Here is a 23104-nt window from a genome sequence, read left to right as displayed (position 1 = left end):
AGGCAGCAAGTCATAGTATATAATCCATGAGCCACAAAGTGCCCAGTGAGAGATATATAGAGATAAGTAGGAAACACCAAAAACCATGTGAATCATGCATGGACAAAACAATTACCTAAGTGCAAAGATTCTGTGAATATAAAAGAAGAGTGAACCAACCCTTGTAAAAGAAACAATTCACAAGCCAAGAAAAAAGGGGGGGTGTGGGGGGGGGGGGACTCCCAGGAGTAGATTAAATCTGTCTCACCTAAAATTAGGCTCTCAGTTCCTATTCATATAACCCAGCTGCTAATAATTCGGAAAGTGTAATCCTAATAACCTGCATAAATCAATAATAGAGCAGTATTAGAAGCATGTAATAACCCAACCACTGAACCCAATAATATGACATCAGCTGTTAGAACCAGAACTCACTCCAAAACTTGTGTTTCCCAGCTTCGTGTAACCGTTACTCAATAATATACTCCAAATGTAGGGAGAGACCATGTGTTTTACCTAAGTAGAAATAAACAGAGGAAACGAAAGCAAATGAAAAAATCGATTCTCCAACAGCAACCACCACTCTATAATGTGAATATCCTTTGATGTAAAGCCAAATGAATATCCAAAGATGCCACCAGTATACTCATGAGCTCTAAAATGAACAATATAAAAGGACACCAACACTCAACGGGATGAATCTTAGAAGCATCCCAACACGGGTCTCAGAACACACCTCGTATTGCGACCACACGTCAAGTGTATCAAACATACCAGTTACTCTTTCAATTTAAAGTATTGGGTCTTTTGATTTGCCATGATTCGAACCCCATATGTGTAGTCAGTACGGTTTGTGCAGAAACCGGAACATATGTATTGTTATCCGGTCATGAGGTGCCAAAATTAGTCTAAACACTCAATGCGGGATATGTGCATAACATCATAAAAGCGACATGGTTGCAAAGGCAGTATTTCCTCAATCACACACAATCTTTAAACACTACACGGACATTTGTCTAAGAAATGTCCCTCTTGCTGCAAAATACATCATACTCAAACCACATAAATAAACTTACCAAAGACGGAGTAACGTCTTGTAAGGAGAAAGATAACTGGCGTTTAGCACCCGCGCCATATTGGTAAAACGTTCAACCCGTCTCCCGACCATAGACACTAACGACGATTTTGCGCTCCAAGTCAGTAAATGTTACGTAATCCAAGTTTAAGAGCTGCCATCTTGGGTAAACGATATTCTTGATATTTATAACTACCCGTATCATAGTATAGCTTTCCAACTCCGTAGTAAAAAATTTTTATCAAAATTATTCGGATATCTCAGAAAATGTCCGTTATACCATTATAATAGTCTGAAATTACTACTTATGAATGAGTCTATTTTTATTATTATAAAATTATCACAATTCACATGCGATCTGTGTTAATTGAAATATCAGGCATCTAACGTATTAAATTCAATATTAAGAGCAGAACTCCTCCAATAGATCATGAAAGAATCGCATCATGACCCGAATAACCAGTCATATCTGCACTCCTAGTGTTAAGCAGTAATCTCAAAGTCCTTAAGTCACTTCCAGAGTTACAGGCGCTTAGAACCGCCAGTTAATTTATATTTGCTTTTAATAAGTCATCCATGAGTAGTTTCCTCGGTTGGCCAGTACACAGCCCGGTTTCTTAAGTGTCAATTAAGGTTTTGGGGAAATACAAGTGAAATAAAGTAGAAGAAGAAAAAAAAGGAAAGAAACGGCATCTAAAACCATCACCAATGAGTGACATAGTATATTGTGTGCATATACGACATACATGTAACTTATTGTGTGACACCGTCCTGAAAAAGTCGATACGGTCACCTAATTACAGCAACCCAACATTTGTAAAATGTGGTGTAAATATTCAAAAGCATTCACATAATATTATGTACATTGTATCAAATTCTTATGAATAAAATTGTACAAATATTTCAATTTCAAACCTATCCAGTATCAATCGGCCAAAAACATGTTGTTACCAAACAGTATTAATGTATAAAATATCATATGGAACAACCTCACACACAAAGTATCTACCATGAGACTTGTTCTAAAAGAATACACGTTAAGGAAGCAATACATCTCTCCAAAAAGACCCTACAGGGTAACATTGGGGAAAGCAAATCATTAGTCCCTCAAATGGGCATCCAATTGCATACCAATCATCTTTCATTTCATAGAGAACAGATTCCAGAATCGATGTAACAATCGGACTTCATCATGTTGTCATTAAAAGCGAGGTGTATCATCTTGACAACCATAGTATATCCACACTATATTGTTATTCTGGTTACAATAATTTATCAAAGAAGCAGTACAATATCCAACGTTCTTCAGATAAATACCAATAGATTAACCCCGATTAGTTCCCAGAAAATACTGAAGTTCGTCATCAACGTTCAGTCCCCTCTCCACTGCATGTACCTGCATAATCCATCTTGCCTCCAATTGGCGGAGTTTCAGCTCCCGGTTTCCACCTCTCACATCTAAGGGCATAGTTTCAATTCCATGAAACGCTATAGATAGGCGTTCTGTTTGTGAGCCACACTCCAATGCATGTACTGTGAGTGGGTACTTAGTATCCCTGTTCTTAAGCGCCCTATAATGTTCTGCCATACGATCTCTCAATCTCCTTATGGTGCTACCAATATAAACTTGGTTGCCCCTGCATGTCACAGCATACACCACATAAATGGTATTACAGTTGATGTGTGTCTTTATGTGGAAAGTCTTCAAACCATTATAGCTAAACTGTAGCATCCCATGCATGACATTTTACACATGCTGCAGTTACCACAGCGAAAGGATCCTTTAGCCAATAAGTGTAACCAAGTGAGAGTCTGCTCCGTCAATCTAGGATAACTAGGGCTAATAAAGTTCTTGATGGTCATACCTCTCCGGTATGTAACAGAAGGATTATAGTCAATATATTGTCGCAAGACGGGATCAGAACTCAACATAAACCAATATTTCTTTAAGATCTGATACATTTTAGAAGACCAAGGATTATAATTGGTTATTAGTCTAACCGGGTTCTTGCCTGTATTATTTATAGTCTTCTTAGGCTTAAGTGTTTCTTTTCTGGCAAGTCTAAGAACCCTCTTTTTGGCCTTAGTTACCACTTCTTGTCCATATCCCCTGGAGAGGAATCTCTTCTCTATGTCTGTTATGCAATCTCGAAAATCATGCTCTTCAGTACAATTTTGTCACGCTCTGTAGAGTTCACCATAGGGGATGGCATTAACTTGTGATCTAGGGTGTGCACTATCACTATGTAACACCGCATTACAGGTTGTTTGTTTCCTAAACAGTTTGCTGCACAATCTCCCATTGTCAACAAATAGTGTTAGATCCCAGAATGTAATTTTCTCACTACTATAGTCAATGATGAAAGTCATGTTGTAAGTGTTGTGATTCATGTAAGCAAAGAAATTTTAAATCACAATAACCCAGCGCAATTATCACCCAGCCATCTAATCTTGTTCTTGTTGTTAAGACAATAAATTAATAGGATATGTTGGACCTGTACTCTTATCTGACTATACTTATATTTGTTTTTACATGGCCTCTAAATTTCAAATCCTGTTTTGCAGTGTTCTACGTGTAGCAAATGTTTTCTTACTCGGACGGAGCTGCGTTTGCACGAGGCCTTTAAGCACCGGGGGGAGAAACTGTTTGTTTGTGAGGAGTGTGCGCACAGAGCATCCAGCAGGAACGGTTTACAGATGCACGTTAAGTCCAAACACAGGTTTGTTGTTGCTCAAATCTCCATCATCAGTGCTAACCGCAATCTGCGGAGAGCATACCAACTCGATACAGACTGGTCCAGTTCTTTACCTAATTGACCACTGTTTTAGCAATTTGCATGATGTCTTGGTTCTTTAGTTCACTGCTGTGCAAAGATTCTTGCCCTTTATGTAAGGTAGCGCTTGATTGAGCCTGACAGTGAAGGAACCCATGTTCTGTTTTAGCCATGGTTACAATAAAAACTAAATGGAAACAAACAAAACAAGCTTTTTCAATGCAATAGGTCTTGCATTTACTATTGATTGAGCTATTAGCATTGTAAATGACTGCTTTTTATTTACTTGTTGATTTTTAAAGCCTAAATAAAATGCATTGTTATTTACAATGCCAATACCTTAAACTTTCACAAATGCGAGACCTATTGCATTGCAAATGCTTGTTCCTCATATGTCATTGAGTGGACTCCAGACAAACGGGAGATAAGCACTTTCACCTCCCCCTTTGACATAACCCACGTATCGGGAATGTGCCAGCAGCTTCCAGTCTATGGATATATGGGCGGATCCCAGTGCATTAAACCAACCAAGGCACTAGTTTGGTCTACCCCCCACCCCTTCCGCCACATGTTAAACAACCCCACCCCTTCTTCCCCAGAGTTGCCAGCACCTGTGTCCCCTCTGTCTCGTGTTCTGTCACTTAGCTTGTATACATCGTAGTGGGGTTAATAAAACTCTACATTTAAGATGCAGAAGTGTGCCCCGTTTCATCCAGGTCCCCTCCTCTCGACTCCCAAGAGTCGCTCCACAAGGAGAGATTTCACGCCACATGAACAAGTCTCTTATGCAGTCCGCGTCCGCATTTGTGTGTGTACATGCATGCACTTGCGCGTGTCTGTGCCTTTGTGTGTGTTTGTGTGTGTGTATGTGTGTGCGCAAGTGTGTGTAGGTGTGTGCAGGAGTATGTGCATGCACATGTGCGCGCGCGTGTGTGTGCGAGTGTCTGTGTGTGTTCATGCTTGGGTGTAGGTGTGTGAGTGTGTGTGTGTATTGTGTGCGATGCTGCAAGCAATCTCCTAGCCACGCTTCATCCCTTTGTAGGCCGGGCCGAGAATGATCCATTACACACTGTTTTATCTGTTACTCAGGAATGTGTAATCACAAAAAATTCATAAAGTTTATAAACCCGTAAATCATTAAAAAGTACTCTGCTGGGGGACGAGCCGAGAGCGCCCAAGATGGCCGCGTAGGGTAGCAGCTCCGCCATGACGGAACCCTCAGCCCCCGCATCCTGTGCCAATCCTGATGCGCTGACCCAGTGAGCGGGTAGCGGAACTGCTGAGGTGCCCCCCGATGCAACTCCGGTCCCGCTGTGAGATCGGGGACAGGAGTTAGGAGCCTGAAGATTCAGGGCCTCTGGGACTGCGAACGCCTGGGGCTGAAGTAGAGGGCGCGGCCGGGCACGAGTTTGTCAACAGCCGCGGCTGAACCCGGAAGTACCCGGCCGGCCCGGAGGACTCGGTGGTGGGCCCAGAAATAAAAAACGGAGCCCGCAGTGGGGGTCCTGAAGGTCGGCCCGACTGTGCCCACCAGTGGAGGGATGACGGAGGGTCTCACGAGTGCTGTGGGGCCCCCGCATCCTGAGCCGACCCTATGACACCGGCCCTGAGAATTTGTAGCGGATCTCCTGTGCTGCCCCTGGATGTAACTCCGGTCCCACTGTGAGATCGAGGACCGGAGCGAGGGGCCGGAGGGTTCGGGGCCACCGCGTCTTTGGAAAGCTTGGGGCTGGAGTGAGGGAAACGGCCGGCCGCGAGATTAACAGCGGTCGCGGCAGAACCCGGAGGTGCCCGGCCGCCCCGGAGGACTCTGAGGTGGGCCCGGGAACAAAGGAGTGAAGCCCACAGCAGAGGTCCTGACGGCCTACCCGACTGTGCCCACCTGTGGAGAGATAGCAGAGGGACTCACGAGCGTCGTGGGGCCGGTGAGTGGCCGAAGCCCGTTGGGGGTGGAGACGAGATGGCCTTGTGTGCGGGCGAGTGGGCTCGTGGGCCTGTGGACATTAAAACCCCTCGGGCAGGTCTTTAGGGGCAAACTGTAATCCGGGGCTGGAGCGGTGAATGACCGGATGTGGGAAGATCGAGGCGCATCTGTGGCGGCCACCACGTTCCGGAATAGATGGCGCCCGTGGTCGGACCCAGGTGACAGTGAGCGGCCCGTGGTGACGAAGTTGAGTCACCTTGTTGCCCTGAAGTGAAAAGTGGGGCGCCAGCCAACGAGTCCTGACGAGGACTGGGTCATTCAGAGTGCGACCCAGCAGTAGTGCAAAGGACGGCCTCTGAGTAATCTCCTTGGGGTCGGGGCTCGGCGCCCGAGGCCCAACACGGAAGGAGGGGGCGGTGGCGTATACCTAAACTGCGGAAGAAGCTGGACTATCGGTACAGTGGAGGCTTGCTCTTGAGGACACTTGGTGATAGATAAAGGGTCAACCCTGAAGAGTGGTCCTGCGCCTGGTGGGAACGAAAGACGTCTGAATCTGGGGGGATGTAAGGGCCGCTGGGGTGGGAATTGGACCTCTTCGTGGTACGGATCAGTGGAGCCGGGGTCGCTGGGTACGGGTGGGAGCCCTGGTGAGGGTCAAAGAGGGCGGCTAAACCCGAAAGCGAGAGGTTGCAGCCTCGGTCCACTAAAGGGTCCCGTTATGTCCAAGCCAATAAGCTGGACCGGTACACGCTGCCCAGAGGTTCACCGCCTGACTCAAAGAAGACACACGACCCGGGAAGAGACTCAACTGGTGCTCTGCTGGAACCTACATTGCTGGATGTGATGGCGGCCATAGATGGGGTGAAAACGTCTTTGGGACAGAAAATGGAATCGCTTGATCAGAAATTGAATGCATTGACCATTGAGGTCAACCTTATCCGTGCGGACCTTACTAAAACCAGGGTAAAGGTTAAATCCCAAGACATTAATACTGCTAGCTTAGTAGATGATGTGGCGTCGCTGCAGCAGGAGGTGCAGGAACTTCAGCGGGCTGGGGATCTCACAAGCTGGATGACTATGAGGGGAGGGCCCGGAGATGTAACGTCCGAATAATTGGTGATACTGGAAAAGGCAGAGGGCCCAACTCCGGATCTGTTCGTGGAGGACCTTGTTCTCAAGCACCATAAGCCCAAAGGCTTGAGTAATTTCTTTACTATAGAACGGGCACACAGAATCCTGGGTGGTAGACCGAGGCCTGGGGCTCCTCCCCTGTCCGATGATTGCGAAGGTGCTTAACTTCAGAGATCGAGACGCTATCCTGCAGGCCTCCAGGTTGGGAGGCCCTTTAAGATTTGAGAATACCAGCCTTTCCTTTTTCCCGGATTTCACGCAGGCGGTGCAGAAACAGCGCCAGGGATTCCTGGGGATCACGAAAAAACTAAGAGACAGAGGCCTGAAATATGCCATGTTGTGCCCGGCCCGGCTAAGGATTGAGGCCAACGGAAAAACGTGGTTTTTTGACAATCCAGATGTTGCCTCGGATTGGTTGGAGACGCAGGCCCAGCCAGGGTCTGAGAGACCTGAAAGTGAGGAGAAAGGAACGAGCCAGAATAGGAGTAGTAAGAGCTGCTCAGGGACTGCGACTGGGATGTCATAGTGTCTTGGTGGGCGGTGATCCGCTTTAGGCGCAGAAATGGATGCAACAGGGGTGAGGGGGGATCTATTGGAGCTGCTTTCCTCCTCATGTCTACCTTTAGATAGTTGGTTAGTTAGATTATGGGGCGACAGGCACACTGCGAGTTGGGGACAGGCGGAAGCCGAGAGCAGGGGTGCAGGGTGGGGGAGAGGGGTTGGGAGTATGTGGGGTTTCTGATTTGTTGTTGAGTGAGTGGGGTTTTTTTCTTTTACATTTTTTTTGCGTCAGGTGATGAGTGTAGCTCGGTGCCCTTCACATGGGTTAAATGGCACAATATAGTCATGGATCTGGGATGAAAGTGCTGAGTTGGAATGTGAATGGTCTGGGTGATAAAATCAAGAGAGTGATGGTCAGTCAGCTTATCAGGAGACACTCCCCAGATGTAGTTTTGCTGCAGGAGACTCACCTTGTGGGTAATAGGTGCATGGCCCTCCATAAAGGGGGGTATAAATTGGTGGCGAACTCTGGATTTACTACTGGATCTAGGAGGGTAGGGATCTTGGTTAAGAATTCCTTTCCCATGTCAGTGCAGGCCACGTGGCTGGGTCAGAGGGGCAGATATGTGGGGATGTCGGGACTACTGGAGGGTAAGACGGTCACCTTTTTATCGATATACGTGCCACCAGGCCTTCAGTCTGATACTTTCCGAGACTTGGGCTCAGTCTTCCTCACACTGCCTCTCGGTAGTCTAGTTTTGGGAGGCGACTTTAATGCTGTCCTGGATGGGGAGGCTGACCGTAGCCCGCCACGAGTGCTCAGGCAGTCGCAGAGATGGCTCCCAGACTTCCTGGAAATGATGGGGTTGGTTGTTGCTGACGAGTTCGTAATCCAACGCAGACCCATTTCACTCACATATTGGCAGCACATAGTAGTTTGTCAAGGTTGGACTACATACTGTTGCTGACAGTGATGGCCACCATGATTCAAGAAGCATGATACCTTGGCTGGGGTATCTCGGATCATTCTCCGTTATGGGTGCAGCTCCCTCTCGGAGGGCCGACGGCTGGTAGGGGAGCTCCCATTAATGCTTGGCACTTGAAAGACCCGGCCATTAAAAAAGAGGTGCTCCAAATGTCGGACCGTTACTTCCTGGAAAATGAGGGGACAGTTGATTCAGCGCAGTCCCTCTGGGGAGCTTACAAAGCAGTCGCAGGAGGAGAGGTCTTGTCACTGGTAGCAGGGAAAAAGAGGAAAAGACAGGCAGAGTTAACTCAGAAGGAGGCCGAAGACATAGCTTTAGAGGAGGGAGTCGCTAGGTCGCACCCAACGGCGGAACCCCACTTACTGAGACTCTGGCAGAAAGAGTACGAAGCTCTAGCGAGAGACCGAGCGATTGCCCAAAATAATGCCATACAGAGCCGCATATATGAGCATGGCGATAAAGCTGGTAAGTTGATCGTGTGGCTCGAGCATGGAGAGTGCTTAAAAAGTAAACAAGAGAACCCAAAAGGTTGGCTGAGGACAGTGGGTATCAATCATAACTTTAAAGAACAGTGGTCCTTAGCAATCAAGAAAGTAAGACAGTCAATGTTATATAGACCATGATAGGATACTATATAGTTACCATGTCCAGCCGGACAAGGGTTTTTATTTTCAGAAATTCACAGAATAAATTCAGGGATATTGGAACAACAACAGTTGTAGTAGGGCACAGTCCTGTACCGAACAAGGGGAGGAAAATGGGGGAGTTTAGGATGGGGGGGGAAAGGTAAACAAACAAACATTTATGTGAATACAGGCAAAGAGTGAGCAAAAAGGTTACTTTTCTGAATTAGTATCTCAAGTGTACCAGAAGTGGTAGCAAACAACAGAATATACACAATGGTAAGTTATGAGACCACTATAAAAGGTCGACGTTTCGATCCTGTGATCTAATTGAATGGGATCATCATCAGGACTATATCATAATTTTGCCTGGTTTGGACTTTAGAGCGCCTCGAGTGACACGCTCCGCGTTGGAATATAGTAAAGGAGGGCCGGGTTGCTTCTCGAAGGGGAACACCGTGGGGAAATGTTAGGATAGCATTGTGCAAGTCACAGCCTCTGGTGCTGCACGTGCAAGCTAAGGTATTCCTCCGGTCCTGGTTGGGTGGTCTGTGGTGGAGCGCCGCAGTGTAAGGACAGCTAGAAACAATGTTCTTGCGTCCGCCTTTGGAATAGTTGTGGGTGCCGGCAACTTCCAAGGTTGAAAGCCGAGTTCACGGTAGCCGGTCTGTGAGCCACTAGGTGCTGGTGGAAGTCACAATGTACTGTCCACGGCGGGGCGGCAGAGTCTTGCCGGTGCACACCTTGGAAGTTGCCGGCAGCCACAACTATTCCAAAGTCGGACGCAAGAACATTGTTTCTAGCTGTCCTTACACTGCGGCGCTCCACCACAGACCGCCCAACCAGGACCGGACGAATACCTTAGCTTGCACGTGCAGCAACAGAGTCTGTGACTTGCACAACGCCATCCTAACATTTCTCCACGGTGTTCCCCTTGTAGAAGAGACCCGGCCCTCCTTTCCTATATTCCAACGCGGAGCGTGTCACTCGAGGCGCTCTAAAGTCCAAACCAGGAAACATTATGATATAGTCCAGATGATGATCCCATTCAATAAGATCACAGGATTGAAACGTCGACCTTTTATAGTGGTCTCACAACTTACCATTATGTATATTCTGTTGTTTGCTACCACTTCTGGTACACTTGAGATACTAATTCAGAAAAGTAACCTTTTTGCTCACTCTTTGCCTGTATTCACATAAATGTTTGTTTGTTTATCTTTTTCCCCATCCTAAACTCCCCCATTTTTCCCCCCTTGTACGGTACAGGACTGTGCCCTACTACAACTGTTGTTGTTCCAATATCCCTGAATTTATTCTGTGAATTTCTGAAAATAAAAATCCTTGTCCGGCTGGACATGGTAACTATATAGTATCCTATCATGGTCTATATAACATTGACTGTCTTACTTTCTTAATTGCTAAGGACCACTGTTCTTTAAAGTTACGAGCATGGAGAGTGAGCATCTAGGCTGGTACCAGAGTTGGAGAGACCGGAGTCAAGTAAAGTCACTGAACCACAAGCTGTGGCAGACGCATTCTCGGAGTATTATAGGAAGGTTTATACCGCCGACACTGAGTTTACCGAGGCTGAAAACAGCGCACTGATTAGGGATGTTGCTATGCCTGGGTTGTCGGGGACGATAGGTCCTATTTGGATTCTCCGTTCTCTAGTGATGAAGTGGTGCAGGCTATTAGACAGATAAAGTCCGGTAAGGCGACTGGCCCTAATGGGATACCGATTGAGCTGTATAAATTAAACGTCAATAGGATCGCCCCACATGTCCGAGCCATGTTTCTGGAGAGCAAAAAAAAGGGGCAGCTTCCATATGACCAACGAGTGGCAAATATTATCGTCCTAAATAAAGCGGGTAAGCCTAGGACACAATGCGCCTCTTATAGGCCTATTTCGCTCCTTAATGCAGAGCCCAAAATCCTGGCGAAGATGCTTGCTACTTGGCTGGTAAAGGTAATCACGAATTTGATACACCCGGATCAATCTGATTGCATGCCGCGTCGAAACATGGTGCTGAATTTGCAGAGGCTGCACAGTATCCTTGAGGGCTCCTCGAAAATACATGAGCCAACGGTCTTGGTGTCCTTGGAAGCCTCTATGGCGTTTGACAGGGTCGAATGGAATTATTTGTTTGCAGTATTAGCAAAGTTGGGTTTCGGCTGTGAATTTATTGGCTGGGTGCGATTACTGTATGCAAACCCCCTGGCCAGGGTGGTCGTCAATAACTGTAGGTCGATTGATTTTACGTTGGAGAGGGGCACGAGACCGGGATTCCCGCTGTCCCCGCTGCTCTTTGCACTTGCTATGGAGCAATTGGCGGCCTGGGTCAGATGGGATAGATCGATACAAGGCTTGCGGTGGACACTGGAATGGGAAGATAAGATCTCGCTATATGCGGATGACTTCTTGCTTTATCTTACTAAACCTAGAGTCCTTCTGGAATTTTTTAGATGTGCTCACCATTTTTGGTAGATATTCAGGATTAGCAATTAACTGGTCAAAGTCGTTGCTTTTTGTACTAGTGGGAGAACCGCTGAGGATCCTGCAGAAGTGCCCAATCCGGATTGAGACAGTCGGTTTCAAATACTTGGGTATCTACATAACGTTTGATCCACAGTTGCGGTACGCCAATAATCTGGCCTCCCCGCTGAATAGATGTAAGAAGGATGTGGAACCCTGGAAGACCCTTCCACTTTCTTTGCTTGGAAGGGCCGCTCTTTTTAAAATGATGGCTCTGCCCGGATTCCTTTATGCCCTACAGAATTCGATGGACCCGGTACAGGCCTCCTATTTTAGGCAGATTGAGTCACTTCAGGGGCAGCCTCTGTGGGAGGGCAGACCTTGAATAACATTCGGTAAATTGACACTACCGTGGTACGATGGTGGAATCGGACTCCCAGATTTGAGAAAGTACTATTGGGCTTCACAGCTGGCTGCTGTGAACCCCATTGTCTACGGGCCCCCCGGAGATCCGGGATACGCCATGGCCCGTGGACTGGCCCCGGGTGGAATGTTGGATAGAGCACTATATGCCAAACCAGGGAAGTTTGCTCTATGTGGTCCGACCGCGCATGCTATACGGGTGTGGCATGCGGCCAATCGGTATCTAGGTTGGGAAGGCAAATTGAAGTTGGCTACACCCCTGTTGAATTCAGAGAAACTAGGGAGCCTGTGGAAAACCAAGGGGTTTGATAAATGGGACCTTATTGGGATTACTCAGATTAAGGATGTTTGGGGAGGAGACACGGTACACACATTCGAGTCATTTCAAGAGCTGTATAGTTATCTTTGGCAACTCTCTCTCATAGTGTGAAAGAAAGAGAAAAAAAAAGAAAACGATATGTGTTCTCCTTTTGAAGAGCCAAAACATAAATATTGTGAGGAAGTGCTAGTAAGACGAACTGGTCGTGCTTACTATTAAGTGTCAGGCCCATTGAATCCCTCGAACCATTATTAATTGGGAAGGCTTGCAGCTTGGAATAAAAAAGTTGGTTGGCCAGCAAGCCTTACCGGTTTTTAACGGTGAGAATTGTGTTCAGATTCTCACAGGGGTTCGATGGGCACGTACACTTGATAGTTAGCACGATCAGTTTGTCTTACTAGCACTTCCTCACAATATTTATGTTTTGGCTCTTCAAAAGGAGAACACATATTGTTTTCTTTCTCTTTCTTTTTCTTTCACACTATGAGAGAGAGTTGCCAATGATGAGAAGTGGGTAAACTGGCGAGCATTAGTCAGCAACCCCTCTGGTGGTTCTACCATGAGGCACTCTCTATCCCCTCACACTTTTTTGGTAGTAGGTGGAATTCAGCCTGGATGGTTATGTGAGTTGGTTTTAAGAAAATAGTATAGGATACACTGTGACAGATCAGAATAGTGTAAATTATCACACTCAAGGGAATTGAGAAGGCTATTGAAAACCCTTGGATCGTCATTCCTGTTAGGACTAAGTGTAATTAGGGAGAGGCTCCTGTTGATTGTAAAAATGTGCATGAGATGTAACATTTAATTTGATATGTTGCCAGAACTGGGTGTCTTGTAACTTATCTTTGGGCAAGTCCATAACTAGAATGTCCCAGTACACATATTCACGTCTGTGCCATTTCTTGTACCCCGCGCTTGTTTAACTTGTCATATAGTATATGTATTGTGCTGACTTGTGGCTTTTCTTTGTGTTGTGGTGGGTGACGTCTATTGTTTTTACGCATTGGTCATTAGATTTTTGAGGATAGGCCGCATCAACCCTCCCTCAAGCTCAACCTCTGTTGAATCTCTAGGGCCACAAATTGCTGAGAGACTAGGACGAAGGTGGTCTCTTATTACTAGAGAAAGTTGAGACAAGCCTGATTTTCCCTCGCCAAGTCCTGCTCAAATGGGACGACCATCAGGGCATTATTTCTAGGTCTGCATATATTCCCTGTAAATAATTTTCTGCCCGTTTAGTGGCTATGTGCACCCCTTTACTTTCGCTTCTATTGAGGCACCCCCCCCCCTCCTACACCCCCATATAATAGAATAGATATTCATGGGATACCATGACTAGCTTGTGACTGTGGGGTCATGGGGGAGGGTGTTCTTTGTTTTGTTTATTTATTTGTGAGTTTCTATATATGGCGCTAGCTCAATCCTAGACACCACCGCCACCCCGGGTGGCCAGTCCACCCGCCACTTGAAGTGCAATAAACGTGATAGAGCGGTGTCTCTGTGTCTCCGGCCTGGTGCAGGGTGACAAGCCCATGATTCATGGGTGGGGGCAGGGGTCTGTGCGAGCTACCAGGACTGCGGGGAATGCGGTGAGGGAGACGGATGCTCCTGTCTGACGGCCCCGCCCCGGCCAGGAGCTCTGGCTTCCATTGCAAACTGTCACCCCTATCTCCAGTGGCCCCGATCGCCCCACCTCAGCCCTTACCGTGGGAGGTGGGGAGCGGCCTTCCCACAAAATGAGCCCTCGCCCCACTCGAGAGAACACTCACCTCGGGTGCTGCACCACAGACAGACACCACCTCTGGGGCATCAACATAGGGATAATTATCACGCACTTACTCATGTATTCAGTCTCTGGCACCTTCCTGGCTCGTAATATTTTGATTGTGTGTGTTTCTATTCCTGATTGTGTCTGCATGTATGTGTGCTTATGAGCGCGACTTTGTGATTGTGCCCTGTGTGTTTGTGTGTCTGCTTTTGTGTGGGTTTGTGAGTATTTGTGTCTGGCTGTCTTTGCATGAGTCTCTCTGTAGGTAGGTATGTGAGTGGGAATGTGTCTTTGTGTCTCTGTCTCTATTTGTGTTCTGTGTATGCTTGTTTGTTTGTGTACCCCATCACCTTGTTTCTGTTTGAAGGGAGCTTAGTTTTACCCTTAACAAAAGAGCTGCACGCACCTCTGATACACATACGTTTTTTTTGCTCCAAAACACAGCATAGCGGGTTAAATTAATATCTTTAACTACAGACGCGGAGTAAAGACCAGATCAACACCGAGGAAAACAGTAGTAGTGTTCGTGTGAGGGTGATGTAGGGTTAGTCAGTCTGTGTGCGTGGCAGTTAACGGCCCCTTGCACCCTCCAGCGGCGCCATTAAGCACAGGCAGCCCTCTCCTGTGACGCACAACCCCATCTTTTCTCGCCCCCTCCCGCAGTCTAGGAACGGAACTGGCCACTCAGTGCACGAGGGAAGAAGAGCGAGTCGGAGCTGTCCATGCCCAAGGAGGGAGGCGAAAGGTGGAAGCAGTAAAGCAAAAGTTGCAAACATACATTCCTAACCGATGTCTTCATTTAGTATCGAATCACAATTTGTTTATAACTTATTACAGGATCTTGAGGCAAGATGGACAAGGTTTTCACCTTTTGGAAACTAAGCATTGCAAACCTTTATCGTTCTCTCCAGGGCCCGCTCAACAACCTTCAGTTTGAGAGATGTTTAAAACTCTTTTGTTCAAGTACATTTCTCTCATGTTAGTTTACTCTCATGTTCGATCAGATAAAATTTTTCAGCGCAGGGCACTTTTGTGTAACAGCTGCGCTTTGTAAAAGAAAAGAACATAACATAGAGGACACAGCAAAACATTTTCTAGTCAAGTTATACACTATCAAACTGTGTTTGTGTAGTTCTTATGAGGTTTATCTAACATGCACTGCACAACAATCAAGTGCATTGCAGATGAACGGCAGTGAAAGCGAAAGCGATCGCTAAATGTAAAAAAAAAAACGGCCGCGAGTGGTGCGCGCGCGCGCGCCACTGCGAGCCATATGTCTTCAATTATTGCGCCTGTGTCTGGGCACGATAATTGAAGACATATGGGCTTTGTTGCGCGTAACAGACACAAATAGGCCATGGGCAGAGCAACGCGACCACCTATGGCCTATTGCGTGCTCTGTTACAAAAAAACATGTACTCCAAGCCCAATCAAAGTAGACCATAGGAAAAACACACACACAAGCTTGTTCATTTGACTTTGAAAAATGGACAGCACCCTTCAAGATTAAATACACAATTTAAGAAATATAGTATTTCAGCTTTAGTTAAAGCACATGCAACATTGTCATAACTGTTTTCCCAACAAATACATAGACAAGAGACTCTGTGTCTTCAATTTTCTGTCCTTTATTCAGTTTTTCATTTTCTTTTAAAAATCGCTGATAGCCAAATAGCCAACGCGTTTCGTCCGTGACCGGACTTCTTCAGGGCTGAATAGAACGTATAACTTTCAGGTTCGTTAATGGTGAATAGTTGAGTGTCCAATATTTGAATAGAGTTAATAAAGTAGTCCTTTTTAATTAAGGAACATAGGTGATTCAATAAAGAAGTCGTAGATAGGTATAGCAACGGTTTATTCAGGCCAAGGTAAGCCCAGAGAACACCACATCGACGAGCGTAGTGGAAAGGTCTTCCTGGTTCTAGCACCTTCGTTTTGGACCTAGCCACGGTATTTAAATAGTGATGCAAACGCTTTGTCTTAATCCCCAAAAATGTTCTTCTTCAAGCTTGTTCATTTCCAGGGTCCATTTCTGAAAACCGGTCAAAAGGACTCTCGCTGCGCGAACATTATTCCGCAGTGTAACGCTAGGCGCAAGACCTAAAAAAACAATTAAGCACCTTGCCAGCTTGCCAAGACCAGATCTATAAGGTAGTGATATTCTGATTGTTTCTATCTATGTTAATTGGTTATAACTTACAGCTTCTTTTTTAATCGGATTGTCTGAAAATAGTTCATGATATTTTTATTTTGTTAATATTTGCTGAATATTGAATTGTGTTTTTAGACATAAATGCTGTTTTTTCTCTTTTTATTTGCTTCTTTTCAAGCCGTTGTTTTCTTCATTTTGCCTGAATACCATAGCCACGTGTCGAGTTGCATTGTGTTTTGTAAACTAGATCACTTGATTCTACAAACCAGCAAATTGTCCAAAATGTACAAGAGTGAAAAATTAACCTGTGATATATCTTCTGTTCAAAGGACACATTATTTGAGCACCACTTTATTCCTAGTGTTTAATTGGGTAGCTCAAGAAGGACTGAATGTGCTAAGAAAACCAAAATAATTGTCTCTTTCACAGGAACGAGCGTCCACATGTGTGTGAATTCTGCCATCGCGCATTTACACAGAAAGCCAACCTCAATATGCACCTCAGGACCCACACAGGCGAGAAACCTTTCCAGTGTCACTTATGTGGCAAGACTTTCCGAACTCAAGGTACAAATCTGTTTCAGTACATTTGCTGCTGTTTTTACAGTGTGTGTGGTGCATATATGCTGTCTGTGGATCTTATCCGAAATTATGGGAGTTAGGTACACAATTAAGCGCATGCCAAAATGTACGTATGTGTATACCTGTTTGAGTAAATATTTGTCATTATTACATTTTTTAATTTTCCTAACATTCATTAGTCATGTTGATTCAGTTGTCACTGAAGATGTATCAGTCTGTGAAGAGTTTTTAATGAAAAAATGAATCCTGTAATCCTAGTTTTCTTTCAGAGGAACCTCCACAGAAATCATAAATGCACTGAATTGTCCGATGGATGTTGGGATCCAGGTGCACTTTTCAAAGAAAATTTAAATTTGTTTTTGCAGTTCATCAGATAATCCATACCCTCTTTATGTAAAATAATGTAGCAGCCTATTAAACTGATATTATATTGTAAACTTCCATTTATTCTCCAGTTTTGAAGTTTTCATAGATTCACATGCTTGAATCATTCCCAGTCCCTTAGCAGGAGATTCACTGTAAATCCAGGAAGCAGCATTATACTAAATGAAGTCTTTAAAGGCAACAAAATGTTCACTTTATTATCCTATTTACATCATATGAAAATAACTAAACTTCAACCAATCAGGTTGCTGTACCCTGATCACTCCCCCAGAGGCTACCACACTTCATATTTCCCCCCACACATTGTGTGAAGAGATTTTCCCTGAGCTCTGCTTAGTTCATGTCTTTAAAAACCTGAACATCTTAATTATTTAAAATTTAAACCATATGTCACTACTTCAGAGCCTTCTGAGCTATCATTTATTCTGAACTCTAGAAGAACAGTATGTCAGAACCATAAAAAAGGTCTCTTCCTACTTTGTGGTACATGTGGGAAGGAGAGACTGTATTCTGAAGATGCTCGCAAAGAATATATTTACTGCCACACCCCTCCTCAGAAAGCAAAGAGTAGCATGATCTATGGAACGTTTCCTCAAAGACTTTGAATGACACAGGGGGTTGTTTGCTTATTTGTCTGGAAAAGATCATGTCCAATGAGAACTCTGCCTCGGAGGAAAAGAGTTAAGGTACCTCAGAAATGGCTAAAAAAGCTCATAAAAGCAAGCACTTGGAAGACCATTCAACAAAACATCGTCCTGAAAAAACTTCTGCCAAATGTGCTCCAAAGAAGGTATTCAAGATCTCTGAGGGAATGTCTTCAAGAGACCAAAGTCCAACTTCTTAGGACACACCACAATGAAGTAGGAAAACAGATTTTTTTTTTTTAGCTCGCAGCCCAAGTTCGAAACCACAGATTTTGTTCACAAAGCTATCTTTAGTACTTACTAAAGCATCCTTATGAGTGCAGTCAACAATTCCATCATTGGCAACAGAGCAATAGTTGACGAAGCACCCATCAACGAGGTCGGTGTTTCCTGTGTGACGACAGTAACCACTACATCGACAACAACATTGTCTTCAACAGTAACCATATTTACAACAAGGAGTGGTGAGGGACAGAGTCTCTGAATTAAGCAGAAAGCTCTCACCCAGTAACCCCTGCAACGCCTAAAACTACACCATTCACAGAGATGCCATAGGCTATATATGTATTACCTTCGACATGGGTTATGTGAATGAAGAAACCATCAATGAAGACTCTTAAGATTACCTTTGTTCCAGAGAAAGGCTTTCCAGTATCATTTCGACCTGGGCACACAAGACCAAGTAAGTGCTGCCTCTGTCATCAAGTGGCTGCTAGATGTTGAAGACTCAGAGGATGACATGAGGACGTTTGGTCCTGGTATAGCCCAACTCCATTTGACTTTAAATACCTGGAGGATGATGAAGAAGAGGATGTGGAAGGTGAATACATATTTTCACACCAGTTAGACACACCACTGTCAAGTTGTAAAGTGAAACCAGTCTAATACTTAGATGAATATCGCCTTTATGAACTGTGAGATGCAGCATCAGAAGAAAATGATGCAAGTCCCTAGAGATTTAGTTAGGGACTTGCATCTCACTTTGGCTGACTTTGGCACAAGGTTTCTAGAGCCTTCAAAAACAAGGTCACCAAAGCAACTATCTTTGCCACTACAGTCAGCGACATGTATTGTAGAACTTGTAATTTGAAAGTCAAACCAGCCAACTCAAGGATCTCTAATAGGATGTATTACATACAGTGAAAGATTATTTATTCAAATGAGGACGGAGAGGACGGAAAGGTACAATATGACATATCTCAAGTTGTGGGCTCTGATTGGGATGGTTATCTAGCACCCTTTTCTCTACCAGGTGCTCCACAACCAGCAGACTCCCCACCAGATGATATTGGTTGTTTTCATGCTCTATTAGAATGAGAAACGATAAGGTTTGGGTTACCAATTCCAGTCAAACAAGCAGATTGTTTCTTATAGAACTCCAAAGAACTCTTAAATCAATGAAAGACATCCGGTTAGAAATGAGGGTCTCTAGTTGGTAAAGGCTGGTGCCAATGTCCATATAGGGACCCTTCTTCCTAAGTCAGGGCAAGTGGGCTACCCCCTTTGACATCCCCTGCTCAACCCTGTGGTAATGTAGCACAAGCAGTTAGGTCTATCTCTAAGGCAGTGTGTGAAGCATTTATGACCATGCACAATAAGACAGTAATGACACCACAAAATGACAAAACTTGAGTAGGTATAGAAAAATAATATCTTTATTTAATGTTCAACTAAAGACTATCAAAGCGTTTCAACAAGCTACAATGCACATAACCTAGTAGGGACTCAAAAAGGCAATAAAGTATTCCCCAGAACGTGACAATGACTGAGTTCAAGGCCGGGGCCTACGCGACCCGTTGTGTACCAGGTACCTGCAGGGGAAAAGGGACAAGGCACGCTACTTCTCAAAGAAGCGGAGGTGGTGACAGGCGGACTCCCAGGGACCACAAGTCTTGACTGCAGGGGCCCGCAGTGTGCACCCACAATGGTCCGGGCACTCGGGGGCAGGCGGGCTCTCAGCCGCAGCTGCACGCGGCTGTGGCTGCGGCGGCCTGGGCTGGTGGGGGCGATGACACTTGTCTTGCAGCTCCGTGGTGGGCTCACAGCGGCAGCAGCTCTCTTGGCTGTGGCGGCCCACGGTATGATAGAGGCAATCCTCAACAATGGGGAAGAAGCTGCGGGCACTCAGCAGCAGCAGCTCTCTCAGAGCTGCGACGGCCCAAAGGACAAATCTCGATGAGGCAAAGTTAGCAAGGGTGCGGACACTCAGCGGCAGCAGCTTTCTCTCAGCTGCAGCGGCCACAGGACAAATCTCGATGAGGCAAAGTTAGCAATGCTGCGGGAACCCAGGGGCAGCAGCTCTCCCTCTGCTGCGGCGGCCCACAGGACAAATCCCAATGATGCAAAGTCAGCAAAATTGCGGGCACTCAGCGGTAGCAGCTCCTTCTCAGCTGCGGTGGCCCACAAGACAGATCACGATAATACCAAGTTAGCAACCATGCAGGAGCTCAGCGGCAGCAGCTCTCTCTTAGCCCACAGGACGAAGGGTGATGCAAGGTTGGCCAAGGTGCTGGCACTCCGCCTTCAGCAGCTCTCTCTTAGCTGCGGCGTCCCACAGGATGAAGGGTTATACAAAGCTGGCAAAGGTTCAGGCACTCAGCGGCAGCAGCTCTCCTAGCAGCGGCGGCCCACAGGATGAAGGGCGATTCAAAGTAAGCGAAAGTGCGGGCACTCAGCGGCGGCAGCTCTCTCTCAGCTGCTGCGGCCCACACAGATCCAGCGATTGGTTCCGAAGGTTCAAATTCAGATGGGCTCACAGCGGCAGCAGCTCTCTTAGCTGCTGTGGCCCGCACAGGTTCAGCGAAGTTGCAAGGGCTCGAATTCAGGCAGGCTCTCAGCGGCGGCAGCCCTCTCTTAGCTGTAGCGGCCAACACATATTCAGCGAAGTGGCAAAGGTTCAAATACCGGTGGGCTCTCAGCGGCGGCAGCTCTCTCTTAGCTGCAGCAGCCCACACAGATTCGACGAAGTAGCAAAGGTTTCAAAGTCCGCGTTACTCACAGGAGAACCAGAGGCTCTGGATTACTCGACAGAGGCCTCACCTGCAAGAAGAATTCCTCGCACAGGAATTCCGATGGCTGACTGGGTGAAGTCGAATGTCCCTGAGACTTAAGGAGGCGCTCTCAATTCAGGCCCTCGGGTAGCTTCTTCGGCAAGCTTGGTGAAAGTTTTAGAGCCCTTTCCTCTGTCCACTCGGACAGAGTTTCGTCTTGACCTCCAGAAGGAACACACCAAGCAAAGTTCCAGCGCAGAGTTTTATACCTAAAAAGTCTTTGATCTCTAAAGTCACAAATCACTCAGTCCAGTCAGAACCAGTTTGGTGGGGTCGGGGAGCATTTGGTTTACGACGCGACATCCTTCCCTTTTAGAATGAGGGAGTCTGCTATCAGACGCCCCAGGGGAGTTGGAACCATCATTCACCTTGCCGGGACCGACCTTGCTCAGATCAAAGAGTCACCCCTCCCCATGCACGGAATACCGATCTCTCTCTCTCTCTCTCCAGCCTGATCTGACCCAGCTGGCCCTGCTGTTCCAAAACCAGACGGCCAATACACATACTAACGAAGCTTATAGTAAAGCTTAGGCAAGAAACTACTGCCTTTCCAGAAGAGGCATTTCCAAACTTGGGATCTATAAATGATCCTTACTAAAAGCTGTATCTCGAGGTCCTGAACATAAACATATCAAACTCGAAGTTCCTATCAGGTTCCTGGGGTCAAATAGGATTATAGAAGGTAATTCTCAACCCGCCCATTCTGGCCTATGAGAACGGATCGTTTCACAGTAGTAACTGTGAAATGGAGGGTAACTCGCTATTCGAGAACGCTACACAGATCTAGGTTTATGGTTATCCTAATTCATACAGTCATCTTTACACTGGGAGCATTCGCGCTGTGGCACTGATAGCAGTGGCACGGTGCCCAAAGCATTTAAATCCAGCCAGCATAAAACATAGGAAGAGGAGAGAGGCAGGGAGACCCACGCCAATGATGCCAGGTCTAACACATCCTGATTGTAGATTGTCTGTGCAATGAAGGTTTAACGGTCATAAAGAACCCAGTGACTGGGGCAACAGTTGGTCCTTGTCCAGATAAAAATTATAAGGTGCAAGACAATTCACCTGCCATCCCAGGGCTTATATTGTATTGATATAGGCTGCCCAAAAGAGATCTTGAAATCCTAATACTCCCTGTCCTACCACACCAGACAGAAAGGAAGGCTGTTGGACCATATAGGAAAAAGGCAACTACAGTAAGGGTAGCAGATTCATAAACCATACGTAGTTGTTAAGACGGGGAAATGTGGTCATACATTAGTGTCTATTTAACCCTGCCAGTAGGCAAAGAAAAATGAAGCAAAAAAAATCTACATGGGTTAGAGGGCTTTGTCGGAAATAGACTTCACAATGTACATTGCATCCACTGGGTTCATTCAGTTTGTGCGTACTGCTGTTCTCAGAAAGCAGGGTTGGTTAAAGTCTATATCTTTCAAAGCAGAGGTCCCAAGTAAGATCTTGGACCTGCCCTATGATGGAAAACTCTATTTGGTAAACATGTAGACATTGCTCTCCAGTCAATTCAGATTGATATGGATATGGCAACATCACTCACTCTGTGTCCTCCAGCAAAGACTGAACCAACCCTTTTGTGGACCCAGAGTTTGAGGCCAAATTTAGTAAAAGCAAACACAAGGAGATGATGGACAGAGCGCTGACACTTTTCAGACACTCATCCCCAGTCACTATTAGATCTGGGATGAATCCATCATCTTTCTTTAGCTCACTTCACCACCCCAGTTCAGCCCAGACATTTGCAAATCAGTGTTGACCCTTTTCCTCATGGGACCAGTCCAGCCCAGCCCAGCCCAAACTGCCAAGTCAGGTCTTCCCTGGACCGGAAACGAGCATCCTAAGACCGGTTTCGGGGTAACACCCTTCATCAGCCAGGCTAGCTTGAATCCAGTGGCAAAGTGAGCAAGGGACCCATGTCTGGGCATACCCTGCCAACTTGGGACGAACAAAGCAAACACATGGAGATGATGGGCGGACCACTGAAACTTTTAAGACGGACACCCCCAGTCACTATTAGATCTGCAATGATGGATTCAACCCAGAACTGTGCCCTGCCAGGGGTTGCAGCTGTGACCCCTGGATTGGCCCTTGTGACCCTGTCACTGCCTTTGCGACCCCTGGCCTTCGAAGTAGCAAAATCAGTGCTAGAAACGCAGCTTGTCCTTTTGGACGTCATTAGGTGCTGCACTCTTTGTATTCTGTCAATTTATTTACTACATTAATAGTGTGGAATATATATATATATATATATATATATATATATATATATATATATATATATATATATATATAT

General features: G+C 45.9%; 1 protein-coding gene across 2 annotated transcripts in view; it reads left to right on the top strand.

The window, feature by feature from the left end:
* ZBTB48 (zinc finger and BTB domain containing 48) overlaps nucleotides 1–23104 on the top strand; it is a 157158-nt gene that overhangs the window by 111242 nt on the left and 22812 nt on the right. For both annotated transcript variants that reach the window (XM_086922169.1, XM_086922170.1), the window contains 2 exons: nucleotides 3620–3774; nucleotides 16564–16700. In XM_086922169.1, coding sequence (XP_086778295.1) covers nucleotides 3620–3774; nucleotides 16564–16700 — 292 coding nt within the window. The remainder of the gene's footprint in view (nucleotides 1–3619; nucleotides 3775–16563; nucleotides 16701–23104) is intronic.

This window comes from Lissotriton vulgaris, chromosome 5, assembly GCF_964263255.1.
Source record: "Lissotriton vulgaris chromosome 5, aLisVul1.2, whole genome shotgun sequence".
In the NCBI taxonomy this organism is placed as follows: domain Eukaryota; kingdom Metazoa; phylum Chordata; class Amphibia; order Caudata; family Salamandridae; genus Lissotriton; species Lissotriton vulgaris.
This window is presented reverse-complemented; position numbering and strand designations above follow the sequence as displayed.